The 25,993-nt window shown below is 56.0% G+C and overlaps 1 protein-coding gene and 1 long non-coding RNA gene across 2 annotated transcripts in view; one reads left to right on the top strand and one right to left on the bottom strand.

Moving 5' to 3' along the window:
- Positions 1–9,800, top strand: part of LOC140394520 (uncharacterized) — an 86,064-nt gene extending 76,264 nt beyond the window's left edge. The window contains exon 3 of the long non-coding RNA XR_011935895.1: positions 9,629–9,800. This is a non-coding gene — a long non-coding RNA (uncharacterized lncRNA). The remainder of the gene's footprint in view (positions 1–9,628) is intronic.
- The window catches only part of clec19a (C-type lectin domain containing 19A), a 71,010-nt gene that overhangs the window by 38,856 nt on the left and 6,161 nt on the right, over positions 1–25,993 (bottom strand). The window contains exons 2-3 of the mRNA XM_072481864.1: positions 18,878–19,055; positions 13,165–13,258 (exon numbers count right to left, since the gene is read on the bottom strand). Coding sequence (XP_072337965.1) covers positions 13,165–13,258; positions 18,878–19,055 — 272 coding nt within the window. The remainder of the gene's footprint in view (positions 1–13,164; positions 13,259–18,877; positions 19,056–25,993) is intronic.

Consider the following 25,993-nt stretch of genomic DNA (forward strand, 5'->3'; position numbering starts at 1 on the left):
CCTACAACAGAGAAGGAGGTGCTGGAGGTATTAGAGCGCATCAAGATAGATAAATCCCCGGGACCTGATGAAATGTATCCCAGGAAGTTGTGGGAGGCTAGGGAGGAAATTGCTGGTCGCTTAGCAGAGATATTTGAATCGTCGACAGCCACAGGTGAGGTGCCTGAAGATTGGTGGGTAGCAAATGTTGTGCCCTTGTTTAAGAAGGGCGGCAGGGAAAAGCCTGGGAACTACAGACCGGTTAGTCTTGCTTCTGTAGGGGTAAATTGTTAGAAAGTATTGAGGGACAGGATCTACAGGCATTTAGACAGGCAAGGGCGAATTAGGGAAAGTCAGCATAGCTTTGTCAGGGGAAAGTCATGTCTCACCAATTTGATGGAGTTTTTTGAAGGGGTAACCAAGAAGGTAGATGAGGAAATGAGGGTTGTACAGTCGACGATGTCGATATGGAGATTAGCAAAGCCTTTGACAAGGTACCTGATGCAACTTTGTTGCATAAGGTTAAATCTCATGGGATCCAGGGTGAGGTAGTCAATGGATACAAAATTGGCTTGGCGACCAAAGACAAAGGGTGGCTGTAGAGGCCTGTGACCAGCGGTGTGCCTCAGGGATCAGTGCTGGGTCGACTGTTATTTGTTATTTATATTTATGATTTGGATGAGAATGTAGGAGGCATGGTTAGTAAGTTTACAGATGACACCGAGATTGGTGGCAGAGTGTAGAGTGAAGAAGGTTATCTAGGTTTGCAACCGGATCTTGGCCAATTGGGTCAGTTGGCCGATGAATGGCAGATGGAGTTTAATTTGGATAAGTGTGAGGTGATGCATTTTGGTGGATCGAATCGGGGCAGGACCTACTCAGTTAATGGTAGGGAGTTGGGGAGAGTTTACAGAACAAAGATCTCTCGGAGTACAGGTTCACAGCTCTTTGAAAGTGGAGTCACAGGTGGACAGGGTGGTGAAGGTGGCGTTCGGCATGCTTGGTTTCATTGGTCAGAACATTGAATATAGGAGTTAGGGCGTCTTGCTGAAGTTGTACAAGACATTGGTACGGCCACTCTTGCAGTACAGTGTTCAGTTCTGGTCACCCTTATAGAAAGGATATTCCTAAACTAGAAAGAGTGCAGAAAAGATTCACTAGGATGTTACTGGGACGTGATGGTTTGGGTTGTAAGGAGAAGCTGGATTGACTGGGACTTTCCCCCTGGAGCGTAGGAAGCTTAGGGGTGATCTTATTGAGGTCTAGAAAATAACGAGGGGCATAGATAAGGTCAACATCTTTTCCCAAAGGTAGGGGAGTCTAAAACTAGAGGGCAGAGGTTTAAGGTGAGAGGGGAGAGATACAAAAGGGTCCAGAGGGGCAATTTATTTTCACACAGAGGGTGGTGAGCGTCTGGAACAGGCTGCCAGAGGCAGTGGTAGAGGCGGGCACAATTTTGTCTTTTAAAAAGCAGTTAGACAGTTATATGGGAAAGCTGGGTATAGAGGGATATGGGCCAAATGTGGGCAGTTGGGACCAGCTTAGTGATAGAAACTGGGCGGCATGGACAAGTTGGGCCGAAGGGCCTGTTTCCCTGCTGTAAACATTTATGACTCTATTGCAGGATTAACGCAACCACATATAGTCAGGCTAGTTCGTTTGGCTGACCCTTTGCCAATCGTATCCAACGGTATTGCACAGTTTAACACGCAACCTCCCTCTAATGTTCTATGTTCTATGTTCTAACAAGTAATTCTGTTTGTGACTGAATCTCATTAATAAACCTTTTGTTGCAAGAGTTGTGCATGCGTAATCATAAGTAAATTAATTGTGCTTCTAATGTGTGATGTTGTGGAACCCCACACTGTATTGTAACCAGTAGTAGTTTTATTGTTAGTTACATCGATGTTTTTCAAATTTCGTTTCCCGGGACCCACTTTTATCAACCAACCTTCGCGACCCACGCCGGCCGACCTTCGCGACCCACGCCGGCCGACCTTCGCGACCCACGCCGGCCGACCTTCGCGACCCACGCCGGCCGACCTTCGCGACCCACGCCGGCCGACCTTCGCGACCCACGCCGACCGAACTTCGCGACCCACGCCGACCGACCTTCGCGACCCACGCCGGCCGACCTTCGCGACCCACGCCGGCCGACCTTCGCGACCCACGCCGGCTGACCTTCGCGACCCACGCCGGCTGACCTTCGCGACCCACGCCGGCTGACCTTCGCGACCCACGCCGGCTGACCTTCGCGACCCACGCCGGCTGACCTTCGCGACCCACCATTCTTGCATTCTTTCACTGTGCCAGGTGGGCCTGCTCAATCCTCACCATCTCACTTGCTTCGTCACTCAGTGTTACATTGCTGTTAAGGACTTCAGGGGCGGGATTCTCCGATATCGGCGAGATGTTTGCCGACCGGCGCTCAAAACAGCGCAAATCCCACCTGCATCGCGCCGCCCCAAATGTCGCTAATTCTCCGGCCCGGAATGGGCTAGCAGCGACGTGACGCTATCCGCGCTGGCTCACGTGGTTCACGCCGTGCTGCGTCATACCCGCCGCACGCCGTGACGGCTCATAAGGCCGCGCTGCTCCCCCCCACCCGACCGGAACACCCGACCGGATGGCCGCCCGCCGCTCAGCCCCGAGGTTCGAGTCACGCGATGTGGAGGCGCTCCTGGACGCGGTGGAGCAGAGGAGGGACGCCCTGTATCCCGGGCACGGCCGCAGAGTTGCCCCACGCCACAGCCGGCGTCTGTGGAGGGAGGTGGCAGAGGCCGTCACCGCTGCGGCCCTGACACCACGGACAGGCACCCAGTGCCACAAGAAGGTGAACGACCTCGTCAGAGCTGGCAGGGTGAGCCCCCCCCCGCCCGATATCCATATCCCCCCTCCCCCATATCCCCCTCCCCCATATACCCCCTCCCCCATATACCCCCTCCCCCATATACCTCCTCCCCCATATACCCCCTATGCCCCCTCTCCCATATCCCCTGCCCCATATCCCCCCTCCCCCATATCCCCCATATCCCCCCATCCCCCATATCCCCCTCCCCCATATACCCCATATCCCCCCTCCCCATATCCCCCTCCCCATATCCCCCTCCCCCATATCCCCCATATCCCCCCTCCCCAAGTGAATCCAGCCCTAACCTTAACCTCTGCAATACACACACAACCGATGGCGTGCATTCATATACTTGCCTAACACTGTTGCCTTTTACCCCTGCCACCACCCCCCACAGGAGAAGCGCGCACACAACAATAGGGAGCATGTGAGGACTGGAGGAGGGCCCGCTGATGAGAGGCCACTGACCGAACACGAGGAAAGGGCCCTGGAACTGGCTGGCGGACCTGAGGACCGGGAGGTTGCTGATGCAGAGGTCGGGGGCCCACCAGCAAGTGAGCCACCGACAGCCCGTCCCCATATACGCCCTCCCCTATATTCCCCTCCCCCATATCACCTGATCACTGCCTGATGTCTAACCATGCATGCTTCATTGTGTATCGCAGGAGCAAACGTCGAGGCACCCAACCCCGCAGATGCAGACCGCCCGCAGGATGCCCCTCGGAGACCACGGGAGACGGAGAGACCCAGACCCTCCGGCATGCGACGCTCGCAGGATGCCCCTCGCACACCACGGGAGACGGAGAGACCTGGAGCAACAGGGAGATGGCGCCCCCGGGTGCGGCGACGCAGGCGTGTGCCACCCAGCGACGAGAAGGGCAGCCACAGGCCCACGTCACAGCCGAGCCACAAAACCACTACCCAGGACACGACTACCCGGGACACCACTACCCGGGACACCACTACCCGGGACACCACTACCCGGGACACCACTACCCGGGACACCACTACCCAGGAAGACGAAATATCGGACAGTGACTCAGAGTGGATGGGTGGAGACGAACCCCCACCCCAAAGTGCCATGGACTCAGAGTGGGACGAAGAGCACGACACAACGCCACTGCTGTCACCAACACCCTCCACCATCGCAGAAACACTCACCTCGGTTGGGCACTTTAGTGATGAGGCGTCTGGTACACTCACTGGTGCGCACAACACAGCCGTCCCGGTACAGCAGGTGGAGGTAGGAGCAGCAGAGGGGCCGGGCGGTCGGAGGGCAGCCCAGCCCAAGCGAACATCTGCCGCCCAGATGGATCCCGGGTTCCTGGAGTTACCACACCCACACATAGATCCGATGCAACCACCGACCTGGAGACGAGCGAAGAGGGTGACGGCCAGCTTGCGGCGGCTGCAGTCGCAGGTGGAGGAGTCCACCCGCGTCCAGGAGCTGCAAGTGGTGCCGGTCATGCGTGCCACCCAGGCTGACACCGCACGGATGGCGTCCGTGGTGGAGGCAATGGGTGCGACGGTGTCAGACATGGGGAACGGTTTGCGAGGCCTGGGACTTTCCGTGCAGGCGGCGTCTGTGGCCCAGGACATGGCTGCCCTCTCACAGGAGGCCATGAGCCAGCGCCAGCGGCAGATGGCAGAGGCGCTCAACTCCGTGGCACAGTCTCAGCAGGCCATGGCCCAGTCTCAGCAGGCCATGGCCCAGTCTCAGCAGTCCATGGCCCAGTCTCAGCAGGCCATGGCCCAGTCTCAGCAGGCCATGGCCCAGTCTCAGCAGGCCATGGCCCAGTCTCAGCAGGCCATCGCTGAGGGCATCGGCGCCATTGCCTATGTGCGAGCCGGCGTCGCACAGTCACAGACAGGGATGGGCAACTCCGAGCTCCAGGGCTGCAAACCTGCGGCCCCTGTCGATACAAGCACAGGCTTCCAGGACTGTCAGCGCCAGATGTCGGGGGGGTGTCGGATGGCCAGTCCGTTCGCATCCCCCACCCATGTAGAGGCCTGGGGGCCATCGGGCACCCCGAGGGAGGAGGAGGTGCTGGGGCCCGTTACGGGTCCCATTGTTGAGGAGGTCCCGGAACATCTCAACACCTCGGGCTCCCATCTAGGCCAGGACGCCCCAGGAAACGGCCGCCAAAGGGATCCAGTGTCAGAGGGCAGGAATCACAGGAGTCCACCTCCAGTTCTGCTGTACCGTCTGGGGAACCACGTCGACGTAGTCAAAGGGCCCGTAAGGCCAAACAATTAGACACTGAGTAAGTTGGCATGGGTGCAGGGCACAGATGAGTTTTAGGGGCTAGGGCACGTGCATGAACTCCTTTCGTTATTAAAGTCAATGTTACACCTACAGAAGCTGCCTTTGTGCTCTGTCCAAAGTGTGCGGGCGTGTCATGTACGTTGAGCGCAAGTGTGTGTGTGAGGGGTGGTCTTACCTCAGCCCCAGGTGAGTCTGCCCCCTTCCCCCTGGGCCGCCATCAACATCCCCCCGGGCAGAGGATGGGACCGTGCGCTGCAGTGTCACAGCCGCATGCAGGGATGGTCCGGGTGGATGGTGGTACTGTGGCCATGGGTCAGACATAGTCCAACGATGTGGAGCCAGGAGCTCATCGCAGGGCGGGTTGTCATCATCCTCCATGGCCTGCAATAGACACGCGTCCACCGGCAACTGTGTGAGCCCGGCCCGTTGTGCCGCAGGTGGATCGGTAATGGGGGGGTGGTGTGCATGCGGGTGGGGTGTGTGGGGTTGGGGAGGGGGGTGAGGGTGCTGGGTGGGCGGGGGGTTGTGGGTGGTCGGGTGGTGCCATGGTGTGCGGTCTGTGGCCGTACTACCCGATTTCCACACCCATCTAGTCAGTGAAGCGGGCGGCTATCAGCCTGTCCCGTGATCGCTGGCCCAGCCGGTAACAGTGGACAGCCACCCGCCTGTGTCTACCCCGTCTGCCCTGACCATTGCCCCCATCCCCCTCATCTGGGGAGGACTGCGCCTCTTCCTGCTGCCCCTCCACTCCGCCCTCCTCTGCCTGCGGCACATCGCCCCTCTGCTGGGCTATGTTGTGCAGGACGCAGCACACCACAATGATGCGGCCGACCCTATCTGACCGATACTGGAGGGCGCCCCCAGAGAGGTCCAGGCACCTGAAATGCATCATCAGCACGCCAAAGCACCTCTCTATCACTCCCCTTGTCGCTACATGGGCATCATTGTAGCGGTTCTCCGCCTCATTGCGTGGCCTCCGTATAGGCGTCATCAGCCACGATCGCAATGGGTAGCCCCTGTCGCCCAGCAACCAGCCCCTCAGCCGGGGATGGCGTTCCTCGTACATGCCGGGGATGTATGATCGCGACAACACGTATGAGTCGTGTACACTGCCCGGGTAACGGGCGCAGACGTGCAGGATCATCATGCGGTGGTCGCAGACCACCTGTATGTTCATCGAATAGGTCCCCTTCCTATTGGTGAACACGGCCCTGTTCTCTGCAGGTGGCCGCACGGCGACGTGCATCCCATCGATCGCGCCCTGGACCATGGGGAACCCGGCCACGGCAGAGAAGCCCACGGCCCGGGCATCTTGGCTGGCCCGGTCCACAGGGAAGCGGATGTAGCGGTGCGCCATGGCATATAGGGCGTCTGTCACTGCCCGGATGCACCGGTGCACCGATGTCTGCGATATGCCGGACAGGTCCCCACTCGGTGCCTGGAATGACCCCGTTGCATAAAAGTTCAGGGCCACCGTAACCTTGACGGACACGGGGAGAGGGTGTCCCCCGCCAGTGCCACGCGGTGACAGGTGTGCCAGCAGGTGGCAGATGTGTGCCACGGTTTCCCGGCTCATCCGGAGTCTCCTCCTGCATTCCCGGTCCGTGAGGTCCTGGTATGACTGCCGGGGCCGGTACACACGGGGCGCCCTCGGGTGCCTCCGTTGCCGTGAGGCCGTGACGTCCTCCTCCCCCTCCTCGTCCTGTCGGGCGGGTGTCCCTCCAGCCTGGGCGGCTGCCGCCTGCCCCTCTGCGGCAGCCTGCGCCGCCTCTCTGGCACGCTCCTCCTCCTCCTCCTCATCCAGGGCAACATGGACATTAGCGGCTGCCGCCACGGCGGCCAACATCGCTGGCTGACCGGAAAACATGACGGCCTGGTGGGGGGGGGGGGGGAGGGGAACGACGACATGTCATCATTGCCCATATCCCCTCCTCCCCCCAGCCTGGTGGCATGGACTGCATGGGTCCAACTGTTGGAGGCTGGCCAACTCACTTGCCCTCGCATCCCCCCTCCCTGCCACGGACCCCCAACCCCCGTCCCCCTCCCCGGCATGCACCTCCCCGGCACGGATCCCCGTCCCGTCCCCCTCCCCGGTACGGACCCCCGTCCCCCCGTTCCCCTCCCCAGCACACACCTCCCCGTCCCCCTCCCCGGCACGGACCCCCGTCCCCCCGTTCCCCTCCCCAGCACTCACCTCCCCATCCCCCTCCCCGGCACGGACCCCCGTCCCCCCGTTCCCCTCCCCAGCACACACCTCCCCGTCCCCCTCCCCGGCACGGACCCCCGTCCTGCTCCCCGGCACGGACCCCCGTCCACCCGTCCTGCTCCCCAGCACGCACCTCCCCGTCCCCCTCCCCGGCACGGAACCCCCCCGGCCAACCCCCCGGCACTCATCCTCCCGTCCCCGGCACTCATCCCCCTCCCGGCACTCCCCTGGAGCCCACCCCACTCTAACCACCCCCCCCCCCCGCCGCACACACACACACACAACCCGACACACACCTCTCCCCCACACATACAGACTGCGGCCACGCCATCGCCTCTCCAGCGGCCAACCCCCCCAGGCCGTCACCCACCTCCACGCTGGTCGGCATCAACCATGAGCGCTTGTTGACCCGGATTTAAAGGTGTTTCGATTTACGCCGACGTGACCATGACTTCGGCCCATCCAGACGGGAGAATATCGGCAGCCCCGAAATCCATTGCCTCGCGCCCACCTGTGCCATTCTCCGAGGCGTGCAGCGCGATTGACGCCCCACACGACTTCGGAGAAGTCGGCGGAATTCACGACAGCCCACGGCGATTCTCCGACCTGGTGGGGGGTCGGAGAATCTCGCCCCAGTTGATGATTTAAGTTCTCGCTGCATCCTTTGAAAAAAACCAAGGGGTTGTCCTTGAACTCGCCATACCTTTAAAGATTTGAGGGTTTTAAACTCTCATGTTGCAGGACTTCCCTGCATACAACACACGTGGGGCGAAATTCTCCGGAAACGGCGCGATGTCCGCCGACTGGCGCCCAAAACGGCGCCAATCAGATGGGCATCGCGCCGCCCCAAAGGTGCGGAATGCTCCGCATCTTTGGGGGCCGAGCCCCAACCTTGAGGGGCTAGGTCGGCGCCGGACGAATTCCCGCCCCGCCAGCTGGCGCGGAAATGACATCTCCAGGCGGCGCATGCCCGGGAGCGTTAGCGGCCGCTGACGGCATTCCCACGCATGCGCAGTGGAGGGAGTCTCTTCTGCCTCCGCCATGGTGGAGACCGTGGCGGAGGCGGAAGGGAAAGAGTGCCCCCACGGCACAGGCCCGCCCGCGGATCGGTGGGCCCCGATCGCGGGCCAGGCCACCGTGGGGGCACCCCCGGGGCCAGATCGACCCGCGCCCCCCCCCAGGACCCCGGAGCCCACCCGCGCCGCCTTGTCCCGCCGGTAAGGTAGGTGGTTTAATTTACGCCAGCGGGACAGGCATTTTAGCGGCAGGACTTCGGCCCATCCGGAAAGGACAATCGCGCGGGGGGTCCGCCAACTGGCGCGATTCCCACCCCCACCGAATATCCGGTGCCGGAGACTTCGGCAACCGGCGGGAGCGGGATTCATTCCAGCCCCCGGCAATTCTCCGACCCGGCGGGGGGTCGGAGAATCTCGCCCGTGAAGTTTGCATTGCACTCCCGATTGGCATTGGCACAATTAACAAAGCCATACCTCAAGAACTCATCTTTATACTGCTTTGTTTCCGATTTCAGTTTTTTTCTTTGTTGGCTATTCACCAGAAGCCCTGGAGCTCTGAACAGAGCTCACATTAGCACTGCTTTGTCCCACCGTGAACTCTCCTGTAGCAGCTCTCTCCAGCAGATACAGTTGGGAGTTCCTGGCCAGGAGGTACACTGTCTGTTTTTATCTCTGGCCCGCTCTTCCTTGTAACAAAATGACCCATCTTCAGTTCTTCACAGCTGGAAAACGAAGGAAACTCCCCTCTTGATTTTTGCGCCAAAAGCAAGGACGTTCAGTGTGTGTGACGTCTGTATGTGCCAGGAACGTGACCTGCTCTCTGCCTCCGTCTCTGACCAGAGGACGGCATCATCCCATTTAAAATCCGGTCAGGGCCGTTGGGTACTTCTCCCGGAATCGGGAATGCTGCGGGAACGCCGTGACCGATCGCTCCACGATCTTCCTGACACCTGTCCGTGACCCACCCGCAGTTTGTGACTCTGAGTTATATTGTGAATGCTGAGGGATGCTGCTCCCAATCAGCTACAATCCACAGTCGCAGGTTTTGACTTGGAGGGAATGCAGGTTTCTATCGAAACTGTAATTTGCTGAAACCACAAATGACTTGGGAGAGAGCCTGAATTGTAACTAAGCAACGAAACATTGATTCTGCAGTTGTTTTGATTTGACTGCCGGAGCCATTGTAGTGGGGTAATTTCGATTGCCTCAGTAACGGGGCAGTTACTCAAGAAACGTTGGTTGTGCATTGCATGGTTTTCTGTAGTGGGGAGCTGAGATTAATGTTGCCATGTCTTTTTTTTTTTACATAGAATTTACAGAGCAGAAGGAGGCCATTCGGCCCATCGTGTCTGCACCGGCTCTTGGAAAGAGCACCCTACCCAAGGTCCACACCGCCATCCTATCCCCATAGCCCAGTAACCCCACCCAATTTTGGACACTAAGGGCAATTTATCATGGCCAATCCACCTAACCTGCACATCTTTGGACTGTGGGAGGAAACCGGAGCACCCGGAGGAAACCCACGCACACACGGGGAGAACGTGCAGACTCCGCACAGACAGCGACCCAAGCCGGGAATCGAACCTGGAACCCTGGAGCTGTGAAGCAATTGTGCTAACCACCATGCTACCGTGCTGCCCTTGTCCAATGTACAGAGAGAGTTCTATATATAAATCATTCTGCACAGGCATCCGTACTGATTTAGTCAAATCCTCAATCTACAAGGTTCACAAATTCTGGGTTGCAAATTTACATCTCAATTCAACAGAAATGAAATTGAAAATCACTTATTGTCACAAGTAGGCTTCAAATGAAGTGACTGTGAAAAGCCCCTAGTCGCCACATTCCGGCGCCTGTTCGGGGAGGCTGGTACGGGAATTGAACCGTGCTGCTGGCCTGCCTTGGTCTGTTTCAAAGCCAGCGATTTAGCCCTGTGCTAAACCAGCCTCAGAGATGGGGAGGGTGTAGACACCGGCGGAGAATTAACTCAGTCGGAGAAGTATATTAGTGAGACAGAATTGGAAAAGTATTTCAAAGAGGATAGGGAAAATTGCCTCCAGAGTGAGGTGTAGAAATCCCGACTCCAGCCAATTAATCCTCGTCAATTTGGTTCAACAACAACCAGAATTCTATATTTTGCATGGCCCTCATCTTATTTCTCGAAAAGACTCTTTCTGAATCAATGAATAATACTTCTCCCTCTGAGCTAGAATTTCCAGTCGCACTCTAGTACAATGTGCATGGTCAGAGGTCAGATACAAACGGGAGCTAGACTAACTCTTCAGGTGATTGATGAAGATCCTGTCGCACTCTTCGGAGCTGACCAACATGTCATCGTACCAACAGTGATTTGTGGAGTTTTGCTGATGCTCTTTAACTCCTGCGTCTGTCTACCTGACAACAGTATTCAATGTGCTCGGAGAGCTGTAGTATGTTGCAAATCCTCAGCGCCTGCTTATCATTGAAGACGAATAATAACTTGAAACGATATTTACCAGCCCATTAAGTCTGTGTTTGAACATCCAAGGCTCTGAGTTTTGTTTCCATTCGGAATCTGTTGGATTTTCCTTCCGACCACCTTACCCAATGACCGAAATTCTCTGACCTCCTTCGTGGCCGGGATTTTCCGATGCAAGTGAATGGAGATTTGGCTGAAATGCCAAATTTTCTGTTCTCACGCCCAACACGGACAAGACCGGAGAATCTCACCCCTTGCAAAGCAAGATAAATTTCCAAAAATATCTTAAGAAAGAGGTAAGGAAAAACGCCAGGCCCTTATAATACAACCTTGTTTGTCTAATGGATAATGTGGAGGTGTTTTGAGAGTATTTCACAATAGAGGATTAAATACGAGAGGCAGGATTTTTCTAAATATCGGAAAAACCATTAGCGGGTGGGAAAAGTAGCATTAAAGCTGTCGGCATCAATGGCAGCTCTCTCCGCCATATCAACCTCAACTTAGTAAATAAACGGCAAGGGATGGGTCCCACAACGTCATGCTGGTGGGGCGGGTGTATATTGAAGATCAGGGCACCATTTTTAACAGGTTAACCAGGAATACCTCTTATCCCCAAAAGGTGGTGGATTCTGTGTCAACTGAAATTCTCAAGACTGAGATTTAGAGATTTTTTAGAAGATAAGCCCCAATCTAACTGTCGGTAGTACAGGCTCAGGGGGTGAAAGAATGTTCTGTTCCTGTTCTATTGTTTTTTCCTGAAGCCTGCTTATTTTAAATAGATCAGTATTTATGTCGTACTCGTGGTGGCTTTTGTTCCCATTCTGGTCAGATGTACCTTTTTCTCACAAAGAGATCCTATTTATCTATCTGATTCCTTGAAAAATACAAGTCCAGCACTTGTACCGGCACAAGTAGGTCCTGGAAACACTTGCAAATTAGCAAAGAGAGATAGAAAAACTTAGAAATAAAAACAGAAATTGTTGGAAAAACTCAGGTCCGGAAGCATTGGTGGAGAAAGAAAGAGAGTTAACTTTTCTGGCCTGATATTATAGTCTGAAATTGTTGAACTCAATGTTGAGTCTGGAATATTGTAAAGTGCCAAACGGAAAGACATGGGGGCGGGATTCTCTGATCCTGGGGCTACGTGTTGACACCATCGGAAATGCCGGAGTGTTTAACGCCAGCGTCAACAGGCCCCTAGGAGCAGCGATCCTGCGCCGCACAGGGGGCCAGGACGGCACTGGAGCGCTTCACTCTGCTCCAGCTGCCGATACCGGCGTCAGAACAGGCGCCGCGGGTGTGCGCATGCGCGCTACGGCCGGCGTGAGCTCGTGCATGCTCACGGGTTGCCTTCCCCGCGCCGGCCCCTACGCAACATAGCGGAGAGCTGCAGGGGCCCGGCGCGGAGGAACATAGGCACCCACCAGGATAAGCCCGTCCGCCGATCGGTAGGCCCCGATCGTGGGCCAGGCCACCGTGGAGGGCCCCCCCACCCCGGGGTCGGATCCCCCCCCCCCTAACCAGGCCACCCCCCGCAACATGAACGGCGGGGTCCCACCGGCAGGACTTGGTCTAACTCGGCGGGCACCAGGCCCATCATGCGCGGAGAATCGCCGGGGGAGGCCACGTGTAATGGCCCCCGACCGGCGCGCCGCCGACCGCGTCGACCGTGCCGCCGCCAATTCTCCGGTCACCCCCCCACCCCCGGCCCGGCGGTTGTCCGACCCAGCGCGGGGTCGGAGAAGCCGCCCATGGTGTTGTTCCTGAAGTTTACGCTGAATGTCACTGGAATAGTGCAGCAGCCAATGGACAGAGATGTCAGGTCAGACCGCTGGAAATTCGGGGTCAGCTTGCCGTCTCTCCACAGGTGCTGCCTGACTCGCTGCGTGCTTCCAGCACGCTCTTTAAATTCCAGGTTACTGCCATCCACAATTTCTAGTTTCCAATAGACAGATTTTTTAAAGGGAAACGGGCAGGTGTTTGGCCACAAATCAGGCTCGAGGGGCTGACTGGCCTAGTCCTAATCCTATAATTAGAGGGAATTATTGGCCCGATGGTAAACTAGACGGATGTGCACTAACATACACCACACTGTTTGAATTCACTGAAATAAAGTTTAAAAATTCAATTCTGCGCAGGATAGAATCGTTAACATGTTTCTCACTCTCCGGAAAGTGCGGGGATTCAAAAACCACCTTCAGGACCGTGGATTTCAAATCTCACCCACACTGGATGCCGACTGCAACATTCTTTGAAAATTTAGCCCCTGCCGTTATATGCATTGTTTCTTAGTATCTGCGAACAATACATTCTGGAGCATTAAATGCATTGAAATGTAGCAGTACATTACTCAATAATTACCACTCAATACTGATAATATGGACTCACCACTCTTCTATCATGGAGACCTATCCAAATATCAGTCGGTATCCCAGGAACTCGACTGTTAACCAAGTCGTAAACAAACACGTTCTCTTCCCAGCTAGTAAGAGAATAAAACAGACAGGATTAGTTATCAGTCATGTCAGCTTGCACCATAAAACTACAGAAAACAGCATTTCCACTTCCATAAGCAATTCAAAGACATTAGAATCATAGAATGCTCCAGCTCCAAAATCTCATCATTGCCATTGAATCCCCACAGTGCAGAAGGAGGCCATTTGGCTCATCGAATCTGCACCGGCCCTTGGAAAGAGCATCCTACTTAAGCCCACGCCTCAACCCTATCCCCATAACCAATAACCCCACCTAACCATTGGACACTAAGGGCAATTTATCACGGCCAATCCACCTAACCTGCACATCTTTGGACTGTGGGAGGAAACCGGAGCACCCGGAGGAAACCCACACAGACACCGGGAGAACGTTGGAACCTCAACTGTCATCATCGACAGCTCCAGTCTACAACACGCCAGTGAAAGTGTACGTCAGCACCTGAGCAACTCAGACTCTTGCTGCTTAGTGCAGCTGCCTGGATTGCCGGTGGGGATCAGACTGGTCTCAACAGCATTGAGGTCAAGCCCTGTCCGAATTGGGGAAGATTGCCTCCTAGCTCTACCTGTGTCCACAACTCTGTGGGTCAAACCTGCCTTTGTGCAGAGAACTCAGAAAGGAAAGTTAGGCTTCAAATTTATGCGAATGTTCTTCGGGCGGGATTCTCCAGCCCTGCCCGCCCGGTGACCGGGAATAGGGGGGATTCTCCAGCCCTGCCCGCCCGGTGACCGGGAATAGGGGGGGATTCTCCAGCCCTGCCCGCCCGGTGACCGGGAATAGGGGGGATTCTCCAGCCGTGCCCGCCCGGTGACCGGGAATAGGGGGGATTCTCCAGCCCTGCCCGCCCGGTGACCGGGAATAGGGGGGGATTCTCCAGCCCTGCCCGCCCGGTGACCGGGAATAGGGGGGATTCTCCAGCCGTGCCTGCCCGGTGACCGGGAATAGGGGGGATTCTCCAGCCGTGCCCGCCCGGTGACCGGGAATAGGGGGGGATTCTCCAGCCGTGCCCGCCCGGTGACCGGGAATCGGGGGGATTCTCCAGCCCTGCCCGCCCGGTGACCGGGAATAGGGGGGATTCTCCAGCTGTGCCCGCCCGGTGACTGGGAATAGGGGCGGATGCTCCAGCCGTGCCCGCCCGGTGACCGGGAATAGGGGCGGATTCTCCAGCCCTGCCCGCCCGGTGACCGGGAATAGGGGGGATTCTCCAGCTGTGCCCGCCCGGTGACCGGGAATAGGGGCGGATTCTCCAGCCCTGCCCGCCCGGTGACCGGGAATAGGGGGGATTCTCCAGCTGGGCCTGCCCGGTGACTGGGAATAGGGGCAGATGCTCCAGCTGTGCCCGCCCGGTGACTGGGAATAGGGGCGGATGCTCCAGCTGTGCCCGCCCGGTGACCGGGAATAGGGGCGGATTCTCCAGCCCTGCCCGCCCGGTGACTGGGAATAGGGGCGGATGCTCCAGCTGTGCCCGCCCGGTGACCGGGAATAGGGCGGGATTCTCCAGCCGTGCCCGCCCGGTGACCGGGAATAGGGCGGGATTCTCCAGCCGTGCCCGCCCGGTGACCGGGAATAGGGGCGGATTCTCCAGCCGTGCCCGCCCGGTGACCGGGAATAGGGCGGGATTCTCCAGCCGTGCCCGCCCGGTGATCGGGAATCGGGGGGATTCTCCAGCCGTGCCCGCCCGGTGATCGGGAATCGGGGGGATTCTCCAGCCGTGCCCGCCCGGTGACCAGGAATAGGGGGGATTCTCCAGCTGGGCCTGCCCGGTGATCGGGAATAGGGGGGGATTCTCCAACCACACTGCCCGGTGACCGGGAATAGGGCGGGATTCTCCAGCCGTGCCCGCCCGGTGACCAGGAATAGGGCGGGATTCTCCAGCCGTGCCCGCCTGGTGACCGGGAATAGGGCGGATTCTCCAGCCGTGCCCGCCCGGTGACCGGGATTGGACGGGATTCTCCAGCCGTGCCCGCCCGGTGATCGGGAATCGGGGGGATTCTCCAGCCATGCCCACCCGGTGACCGGGAATAGGGCGGGATTCTCCAACCACACTGCCCAGTGATCGGGAATAGGGGGGGATTCTCCAGCCTTGCCCGCCTGGTGACCGGGATTGGACGGGATTCTCCAGCCGTGCCCGCCCGGTGACCAGAAATAGGGGGGATTCTCCAGCTGGGCCTGCCCGGTGATCGGGAATAGGGGGGGATTCTCCAGCCTTGCCCGCCTGGTGACCGGGAATAGGGCGGATTCTCCAGCCGTGCCCGCCCGGTGACCGGGATTGGACGGGATTCTCCAGCCTTGCCTGCTCGGTGACCGGGAATTCTTGCCAGAGATCAATAGACTGTACATGGTCCGTGTCCCGCCCGTAGCGATCGTGCGGAGGGCAGTGGTGACCCTCGGTGTAGTTTTATTAATACATCTGAGAATAGGCACATCAGCAACAAGAAATGTACATTTTTAGTAAGGGTGCCTTGTCTGCTGTGTGAGTAATTTATTTAAAATCACAGGATCACTCCCTACTATTGTTATGTAACTATTCAGAACTATTCACAGTTTCTTAATAAATTATTAGGCGACGTTAAAAAGTATTTAAAGGTTTCCTGTGCGCCAAAGAAAATGAATACAATGTAAGGAGCCTGCCTGGGCTCTGCCTGCCTGGGCTGTGCCCGCCTGTGCTCTGCCAGCCTGCGCTGTGCCTGCCTGGGCTCTGCCCGCCTGGGCTGTGCCTGCCTGGGCTGTGCCTGCCTGGGCTGTGCCTGCCTGGGCTGTGCCCGCCTGGGCTGTGCCTGCCTGGGCTGTGCCTGCCTGGGCTCTGCCCGCCTGGGCTGTGCCCGCCTGGGCTCTGCCTGCCTGGGCTGTGCCCGCCTGGGCTGTGCCTGCCTGGGCTGTGCCCGCCTGGGCTGTGCCCGCCTGGGCTGTGCCCGCCTGGGCTCTGCCTGCCTGGGCTGTGCCCGCCTGGGCTGTGCCTGCCTGGGCTGTGCCCGCCTGGGCTGTGCCCGCCTGGGCTGTGCCTGCCTGGGCTCTGCCCGCCTGGGCTCTGCCTGCCTGGGCTCTGCCTGCCTGGGCAGTGCCCGCCTGGGCTGTGCCTGCCTGGGCTGTGCCCGCCTGGGCTGTGCCTGCCTGGGCTCTGCCTGCCTGGGCTCTGCCCGCCTGGGCTCTGCCTGCCTGGGCTGTGCCCGCCTGGGCTGTGCCCGTCTGGGCTCTGCCCGTCTGGGCTCTGTCCGTCTGGGCTCTGTCCGCCTGGGCTGTGCCCGCCTGGGCTGTGCCTGCCTGGGCTGTGCCCGCCTGGGCTGTGCCCGCCTGGGCTCTGCCCGTCTGGGCTCTGTCCGTCTGGGCTCTGTCCGCCTGGGCTGTGCCCGCCTGGGCTGTGCCTGCCTGGGCTGTGCCCGCCTGGGCTGTGCCCGTCTGGGCTCTGCCCGTCTGGGCTGTGCCTGCCTGGGCTGTGCCCGCCTGGGCTGTGCCCGTCTGGGCTCTGTCCGCCTGGGCTGTGCCTGCCTGGGCTGTGCCCGCCTGGGCTCTGCCTGCCTGGGCTCTGCCTGCCTGGGTTGTGCAGTTACCTCGCAATGGGGTCGAGGGCAATTTTGCAATTGGCGCTTGATCCAAATGCATGAATCTCCAACCAGCTTAAAATATTACATTAAACAACAACAACATAAGCAGATGGAGTGTAACCTACGTAAAAATTGCGGGCACAATTCTCCAGAAAGATTTGTAAGCGTTGGAGCGAGTGGGAACTGCCGCGAGCTTCCCGGCCCTCGGCCCAGCGAGGCCGGCAACGCTATTCAACTTAATGAGGCACCACGGACTTCATGCCGCAAATGAAGGCGCGCCAGCCAATTCGCCGGGACTGCGCTGCCAGCCCCGCACCCCGCCCCCCGCCCCGCTAACAAGGTCAAGCAGCTCTTAAACAACCAGGTGCAGGCAGCCTAGCGAAGACAGCAGTCGGAGGGCTGCTGGATCCCAGGACCCAGCTGGGGCCCAGCCTGATGCTGAGCCTCTGGTACAGGGCTACCCGGAGCTGATGGTGATGTTAACGAGCACCCGGAACATCCAAAGGGAGATGGCAGTGACACTCCACCTGTTCCCAAGCTGATTGGAGGAGTTCCAGAGGCTACGGGCACAGGAGATGTCGCCGGCAATGAGTGGCACCGAGACCAACACTGCTGGGGTGGTGACCGCAGTGGGAGCCTGAAGCACGATGTCGGCACCGTGAGTGAAGGTGTCCAAGGCGTCGCGCAGTCGGTGACGGCCATGGCCGAGGGTCTCGATAGACTCTCCAACTCGATGGGGGATGTGACCCAGTACCAGGCCGACCTTGATGAGGTTCTGCGGGACATATCCCGCTCTCAGATAGGAATGGCCGAGATGCTGCGGAGCTTGTCCCAGTCGCAGGTGGGTATTGCAGGGGTGCTGCAGAGCGTGATCCAATCACTGAGGAGCATCGCCGAGTATGCCTTATAATATGATATACCTTCCGATTGTCTGTTCCATCCACCGGCACACAGCAGGCATCCTCACCAACTATCTGGGTGAATCTTCCAATGAGGAGGATGCCTACTTTGATCCCCCCTATATGACACTGGGGGGTTGGGGGGGGGGGCATCGCAGGTGTCTCCTTGTCCCCCCTGCAGAGGCTACAAACTGCAGCGCGCTGTGGCAGGTAGTGAGAATGTGGGGGTGATGCAGGATACTGCCGGCCCTGTCTTTTCGAGAAGCCACAAGCACAAGAACCCCAGCTCCATCGTTAACTTACAGACGTTGTTTGAGACGGGGAAGAGACTTCTCCACCGGCAAGATTAAACCAGAACTTCTGTACAAGGCTGGGAACAGGGCAAACCTGGAATAATGGAAGGAATATGCGGGAAGCTTTGCTTGTTTTGGGCATCTCGTCTTAAGGGCTGAAAGTACTCTCGTGCATTTGAATTACGAATTACAAAGTACAAGCACTTCAGCTGCAAGCCATCTGGAGAGTATTATTTACTTTTCACTGTAGAAGATTTTAATAATGTCAAACAGAAATTCTCAGTCAAAGACGCACATGATAAGTGACACAGCGAATACATATTGGAAGAAATCCAGACCATAATAATAGAAATTGGCTCACCAACAGCCCTTTCTCTTTCAGTCTCTGACACAGCACAAAATGAACAATAACTACAATATCTCTCTCTCGTTACTCAGAAACCCAACCAGATTCAATTTTCTTTGAGATTTGGATTTCCAATAAGTGTCAGTGGCAACTTTGTGGAAACTATTCAACTCGAACGAGAAAATGGCTAGTATGAGAAGCTTGCAGTTTGAACTCAGTACCTAGAATGGGAAGACAGTTAACTGAAGCACTATAATGAGTATCTCTCGACTTAATAGAATTTAATAATTCTTTTACAATTTGTCAAATGTTCAGTGTGATGACCACATTTCTGCCTGTCCATTCAATGCATTAAATTAAATTTCCCAACACATTAAAACGCTGTGTGCAAATTGGTAGCATAAAGATTTGTAAACTTGGTTACTGTAAACATATAATTGTATCTTTAACTCCTAATCAGTACATCTTTGCTGAAACATTTGTCAGTGTTTAAACATCTAAACACATTAAACAGGTGGGTGTAATTACCTATGAATAGAAGCTAATTTTGCCGATCGGAGTCCGTTTGAAAATTCAGCACAATACAGATCAGCTTCAGCCCAAACTTTGGCCTCGGGGAAGAAGCGAAAACAATATCCCTGGAATTCAGTCCAGAATAAGGGGCAGGAATAGGCTGGAATGATTCCAGTCAGACGAAGCGGCAGTTCTGTAATAGTATGAATGAGGAATGCAAGTCATAATCAACAAGTTAAAGTACACAGAATAACATTATTTATGGCAGCAATGTCCTTCGCTTGACCAGGAAATAGTCCCTCCTGCAGGAAGAATAGCATAAACAAATTATTATGGAAAATGATTGAACTTATGTGAACAGCGCTAGTCATTATGATTCAATTCATGAGTTACAATGGAAGAATGGATTTTGGGTTTGGGTGGGAACAATCTCCATTGGGCCATCCTCCTAACTGCTTTTAGCTGACCATTCAAAGCAAAACTTAAAGGATGAGTCGCTTAAATTATTCCGCCCGAGTTCTGACTTAACAATGAACAGTGCTTGGGAGTGGGCAAAGCAGTTTTTAAGATTTACACTGATTACTTAGAAATAAGGTCATAGAATTTACAGTGCAGAAGGAGGTCATTCGGCCCATCGCATCTGCACCTGCCCTTGGAAAGAGCACCCTACTTAAGCCCACCCCTCCACACTATCCCAGTAACTCCACCCAACCTTCTTGGACACTAAGGGGCAATTTGGCATGGCCAATCCACCTAACCTGCACTTCTTTGGATTGGAAAATACAATGAAAGAAACATTGGGAGCACGCTAGCACAGTGGTTAGCACAGTTGCTTCGCAGCGCCAGGGACCCGGGTTCAATTCCCGGCTTGGGTCGCTGTCTGTGCGGAGTCTGCACGTTCTGCCCATGTCTGCGTGGGTTTCCTCCGGGTGCTCCGGTTTCCTCCCACAGTCCAAAGATGTGCAGGTTAGGTGGATTGGCCATGATAAATTGCCCTTAGTGTCCAAAACGGTTAGGGGGGTTACTAGAATAGGGTGGAGGTGTGGGCTTAAGTGGGGGATCTTTCCGAGGTCCGGTGCAGATTCGATGGGCTGAATGGCCTCCTTCTGCACTGTAAATTCTATGATTTGAAAATCAATGATGCATCTGCATTAACCTGCCATTTCATTCAAGATGTAATGATTAAAGGCTGGATTTAACATTTGCAATGAGGTTTGAGAACCAGTGGGGAACCTTTGGCAGTTCTGTCAGAGAGGCTGACCAGCTGACTGGCCATGGTTGGGCCGTCCACAGGTTTTAGGACCCTGGCGGCAGAGATCCTGCTTACCGAGTGCTGTTGGCCAATCAGAGGCTGGATCTCCATATAATTAAAGGGTTTTCCCGCCGCATTGCCCCATTCCAGACGGAACCTCCCCCTCGACAATGTGACATCACGCTGGCGAGACTTACAACTGCTTTTCAAAATGTGCACCGGGTGAAGGGAATATGCTGGAGGTATAGACCCCCCGGGGGAGAGGAACAGGCATAGCCCCCCCCCCCCCCCCCCGGGGGAGAGGAACAGGTACAGACCCCCCCCCCCCCCCGGGGAGAGAGGAACAGGCATAGCCCCCCCCCCCCCCCTGGGGGAGAGGAGCAGGTATAAACCCCACCCCCGGGGGAGGAGGAACAGGTATAGCCCCCCCCGGTTGATTGTGGACTGTAGTAGCCCCCCCCAGTTGATTGTGGGCTGTGTTAGGGCCCCCCCCCAGTTGATTGTGGGCTGTGTTTACCCCCCCCCCCAGTTGATTGTGGGCTGTGTTAGGGCCCCCCCCAGTTGATTGTGGGCTGTGTTTACCCCCCCCCCCCCAGTTGATTGTGGGCTGTGTTAGGGCCCCCCCCCAGTTGATTGTGGGCTGTGTTAGGGCCCCCCCCCCAGTTGATTGTGGGCTGTGTTAGGGCCCCCCAGTTGATTGTGGGCTGTGTTAGGGCCCCCCCCAGTTGATTGTGGGCTGTGTTAGGGCCCCCCAGTTGATTGTGGGCTGTGTTAGGGCCCCCCCCAGTTGATTGTGGGCTGTGTTAGGGCCCCCCCCAGTTGATTGTGGGCTGTGTTAGGGCCCCCCACCCTGCGCAGACTGCTGCAAAATATGACGACAAAAGCCAGCGAGCCTCCGTCCGCTTTCTCACCTCAGCCAGCGCCCTCTTCAAATAACCAAAAATTCCACCCCTTCTGTTTGCTGGGCTAACGTTAAATGGTGTTTAAATCAACGTTTGTTTTGACATGAAAGGTACGTATTGATCAGAGACATCACTCCTGGGTGAAGTATTCTTTTCTCAGTTTACAAATTGTTTTGGGTTCTCATCCGGTTTCCGAATAAAATTGGGGTTCTTTACTGGGATTAACAGTACAATTCCGAGCTTGTTTTGGGATTATTGAATTTAAAGATAGTGTGTGTGAGGAACAATTCTTTCCGAGGTTGATGCAGTTTAAATAGGGAGTGACTGTTAAAATGGCCCTTTCGGTGGCTGAGTGTTTCCTGGGCGTTGGAGAGGTCGCTCTGGGTGGTTTCTTATGCCTCATGATCTAGATCTTGGTGTGCTGGAGAAAATTTCAAAGTTTACAGATGATACAAAACTTGGAAGTAAACTGTGAAGATGACAGTGTAGAACTTCAAAAACACAACGAAAGGTTGGTTGAGTGGGGCAGAGAGGTGGCAGATAAAGTTTAATGCGTGAAGTGTGAGGTGATGCATTTTGGTCGGAAGAACATGGAGAGACAATATAAAATAAGCGGTTAAATACTTAAGGGGGTGCAGGAGGGGCCACAGTGTACCTGTGCAGAGATCATTGCAGATGGCAGGACAGGTGGAGAGAGCATACAGTATCCTGGACTTTATTAACAGGGGCACAGAGTACAAGAGCGAGGAGGTTATGCTGAACCTATACAAGACACTAGTTAGACCTCCGCTGGAATTTGTGCACAGCTCTGGGCTCCACACTATAGGGAGGATGTGAACACATTGGAGAGGGAGCAGAAGAGGTTTATAATAATGCTTCCAGGGATGAGAAACTTCAGTTATGGGGATGGATTGGAGACTGCTTTCCTTGGAGAGAAGAAGACTGAGGCGATTTGATAGGGATGTTCAAAATCATGAGGGGGCTCGACAGAGTAGATGGGGAGAATCTGCTCCCTCTCGTAAAAAGATCAAGAACGAGGGGGCACAGATTTAAAGTGATAAGATGTGGGGCGTCATTCTCCCACACCCCGCCGGGTCGGAGAATGGCCGTTGGCCGCCGTGAATCCCGCCCCTGCCCCCGCCGAAGTCTCCGGTACCGGAGATTGGGCGGGGGCGGGAATCGGGCCGCGCCGGTTGGTGTGACCCCCCGCTGGATTCTCCGGCCCGGATGGGCTGAAGTCCCGCCCAGAAATTGCCTGTCCCGCCGGCGTAAATCAAACCTGGTATTTACCGGCGGGACCAGGCGGCGTGGGCGGGCTCCGGCGTCCTGGGGGGGGGGGGGGGGCGCGGGGCGATCTGACCCCAGGGGGTGCCCCCACGGTGGCCTGGCCCGCGATCGGGGCCCACCGATCTGCGGGCGGGCCTGTGCCGTGGGGGCACTCTTTCCCTTCCACCTCGGCTACGGCCTCCACCATGGCGGAGGCAGAAGAGACTCTCCCCAATGCGCATGCGCGGGAAACTGTCAGCGGCCGCTGACGCTCCCGCGCATGCGCCGCATTTCCACGCCAGCTGGCGGGGCAACAAACGCCATTTCCGCCAGCTGGCGGGGCAGAAATCCCTCCGGCGTCGGCCTAGCCCCTCAATGTTGGGGCTCGGCCCCCAAAGATGCGGAGCATTCTGCACCTTTGGGCCGGCGCGATGTCCGTCTGATTGGCGCCGTGTTTGGCGCCAGTCGGCGGACATCGCGCCGTTGGGGGAGAATTTCGCCCGTGAAGTGAGAAAAAGCTTTTCCCACAGCGAGTGGTTGGGGTCTGGAATGCACGGCCTGGCAGCGTGGTGGAGGCAGGTTCAACAGAGGCGTTCCGAGAGGGCGTTAGGTAATTATTTAAATAGAAACATTGTGAAGGGGGAGGGGGAAAAGGCAGAGGAAAAGTCACAATGCAGACCTGCTGGGCCGAATGGCCTCCTTCTGCACCGCAACAATTCTGTGATTCTGCGATAGATGGTGGACAATATTTGGGAGAGGGGGTGGGGTTGGGGGGGGGGGTTATTTACTGCAGGACTCCCAGCCTCTGACCTGCTCTTGTAACCACAGTAGTTATCTGGCTGGTCCAGCTCAGCTTTGGCTTTGTGGGATGGTATTTGTCATTTGGTCTCTATTCACCTCCGTTATGGTCAGGTACGCGACATTCCATTCGCCTAGTTTCCCCATCTCACCTGTCCTGACAATGCCATCCCTGCACCAATGCTTCCAATATATTTTCCTTTTTCCATTCCTCAGGGTCTCGACTGTTTCTGTGCCATTTCCCACATATTCTGCCCCCGCCCTTCCCTCTCCCTCCCAGAATCAGAATTCTGGGGCGAAATTCTCCCCCAACGGCGCAATGTCCGCCGACTGGCGCCAAAGACGGCGCCAATCAGACGGGCATCGCGCCGGCCCAAAGGTACGGAATGCTCCGCATCTTTGGGGGCCGAGCCCCAACATTGAGGGGCTAGGCCGACGCCGGAGGGATTTCCGCCCCGCCAGCTGGCGGAAATGGCGTTTGTTGCCCCGCCAGCTGGCGCAGAAATGCGGTGCATGCGCGGGAGCGTCAGCGGCCGCTGTCAGTTTCCCGGCGCATGCGCGGGAGCGTCAGCGGCCGCTGTCAGTTTCCCGCGCATGCGCAGTGGGGAGAGTCTCTTCCGCCTCCGCCATGGTGGAGGCCGTGGCGGAGGCGGAAGGGAAAGAGTGCCCCCATGGCACAGGCCCCGCCGCGGATCGGTGAGCCCCGATCGCGGGCCAGGCCACCGTGGGGGCACCCCCCGGGGTCAGATCGCCCCGCGCCCCCCCCCCCAGGACCCCGGAGCCCGCCCACGCCGCATGGTCCCGCCGGTAAATACCAGGTTTGATTTATGCCGGCGGGACAGGCAATCTCTGGGCGGGACTTCGGCCCAGAGAATCCAGCGGGGGGTCCCGCCAACCGGCGCGGCCCGATTCCCGCCCCCGCCCAATCTCCGGTACCGGAGAATTCGGCGGGGGCGGGATTCAATGACGCCCCTGGTTCCCCGTCCTCACTCACCACTTCAGCAGCCTCCACATTCAATGGATCATCTGCTGCTCCCATTTCCTCCAGCTTGATGCCATCACTGACACATTTCCCATCCCCTCCCATCAGACATCCAGAAGTCTCCGCATGACACCTTGGTCCTCTACTCAATCACCCCAATACCTTCCACATCCCACAGCGCCTTGTCCTTTTAACCATGTCCCTTCCCATCGTACACCTAGGCCAGGCAGTGATTTAATTGTAAATGCAAATTACTGCGGATGCTGGAATCTGAAACAAAAAGAGAAAATGCTGGACAATCTCAGCAGGTCTGACAGCGTCTGTGGGGAGAGAACGGAGCTAACGTTTTTAGTCTGGGTGACTCTTTGTCAAATCTGATTTAATTGTGCCTCTTTCAGTTTAGCGCATTGCAGTCACTGCTCCCGATGTTGTCTCCTCTGCACTGGGGCAATTGGACTCAGCCTGGGTGACCACATTAAAGAACACTCTCTGTTCAGTCTACATACAGGGCCCCAAGCAGCCAGTCTCCTGTTATTTTAATTCTCCACTCCCACTCTGTTCCAACACAACTTATATAGAATATACAGTTCAGAAGGAGGCCATTCGGCCCATCGAGTCTGCACCGGCTCTTGGAAAGAACGCCCTACCCAAGGTCAACACCTCCACCCTATCCCCATAACCCAGTAACCCCACCCAACACTAAGGGCAATTTTGGACACTAAGGGCAATTTATCATGGCCAATCCACCTAACCTGCACATCTTTGGACTGTGGGAGGAAACGGGAGCACCCGGAGGAAACCCACGCAGACACGGGGAGAACGTGCAGACTCCGCACAGACAGTGTCCCAGCGGGGAATCGAACCTGGGACCCTGGAGCTGTGAAGCAATTGTGCTAGCCACAATGCTGCTCTGGCCACTGGCGGTTGGTAAGGATTCTGCTTTTCCCACTTGCATCTCCTCTAGATTCACCTTTTGTTACTTCTCCCATTACAATCTCCTTTTCCCTTGGAGCATCATCCATTTGGACGTTTAACCTCTCCTGCCGTGCACCCTAGATTCTCTCGTCACACACCTTCCTTTTGGTTTCCCAGATGCCTAACCCCACTCCAATGCACTTGATTAAAAATGGTTACCCCTCTGACACCTCCCACTTCTGATCAAAGATCTTTGTACAATGTTAACTCTTTCTCGCTCCACAGAAGGTGCCTGACCTGGTGGGGTTTTCAGGCGGTTCCCGGTTTTATTCCTCACTTCCGACATCTGCAATGCTTCGCTCTTGGGAGTAAACTGGGCCATCGAATTAAAGGGTGGATTTTAAATATTAAAACGATCATATAAAATGTAACAACATACCGAATGTCAACTTTACTGCAGGGAGCTCATTGTGACAAGTTAATAAAAGGCTGGGGTGATCAGTGGTTTAGTATGTTAATGAGTTGGCACTGATATTGTCTTGCGAGAGATTGTTGATGATAAATCAATGAGTACACTCTCTCAGCAATTGGAAAACACTTCACATCCATTGTATTAGAAATTCTTTCATCTGTCTGGGCGAATGGAGGAAGGTGAGAGAGGGTATGACAGCTCATCAATTTACATCAAGCTTCGTCTAGCCAAGAGTTGCTTCTATCTGCAATTGAAGAAATACAGATATAAATATTAGCTCACAAGGAGAACCATTGCTACCTCTCTGGCTTACGCTGTCATGCAAGAAGGTCTATAGAGTAGTGTGATCAAACTCCCAAAGAAACAAATTGCTGATGCCACTTACAGAAGCGACTGATGGATCAAAACCTGAGAGAGCATCTATAACGGACTTGAATTTATAACAATATGCATATATGGAATGAGAGAATTAAAAATATATGTTTAAATCGTTTTCATTAAAGATTCCCATCGACTAGCCAATAATCTGAAATGTGGTTAATGG

Source organism: Scyliorhinus torazame, chromosome 17, assembly GCF_047496885.1.
Source record: "Scyliorhinus torazame isolate Kashiwa2021f chromosome 17, sScyTor2.1, whole genome shotgun sequence".
Taxonomy (NCBI): Eukaryota; Metazoa; Chordata; class Chondrichthyes; order Carcharhiniformes; family Scyliorhinidae; genus Scyliorhinus; species Scyliorhinus torazame.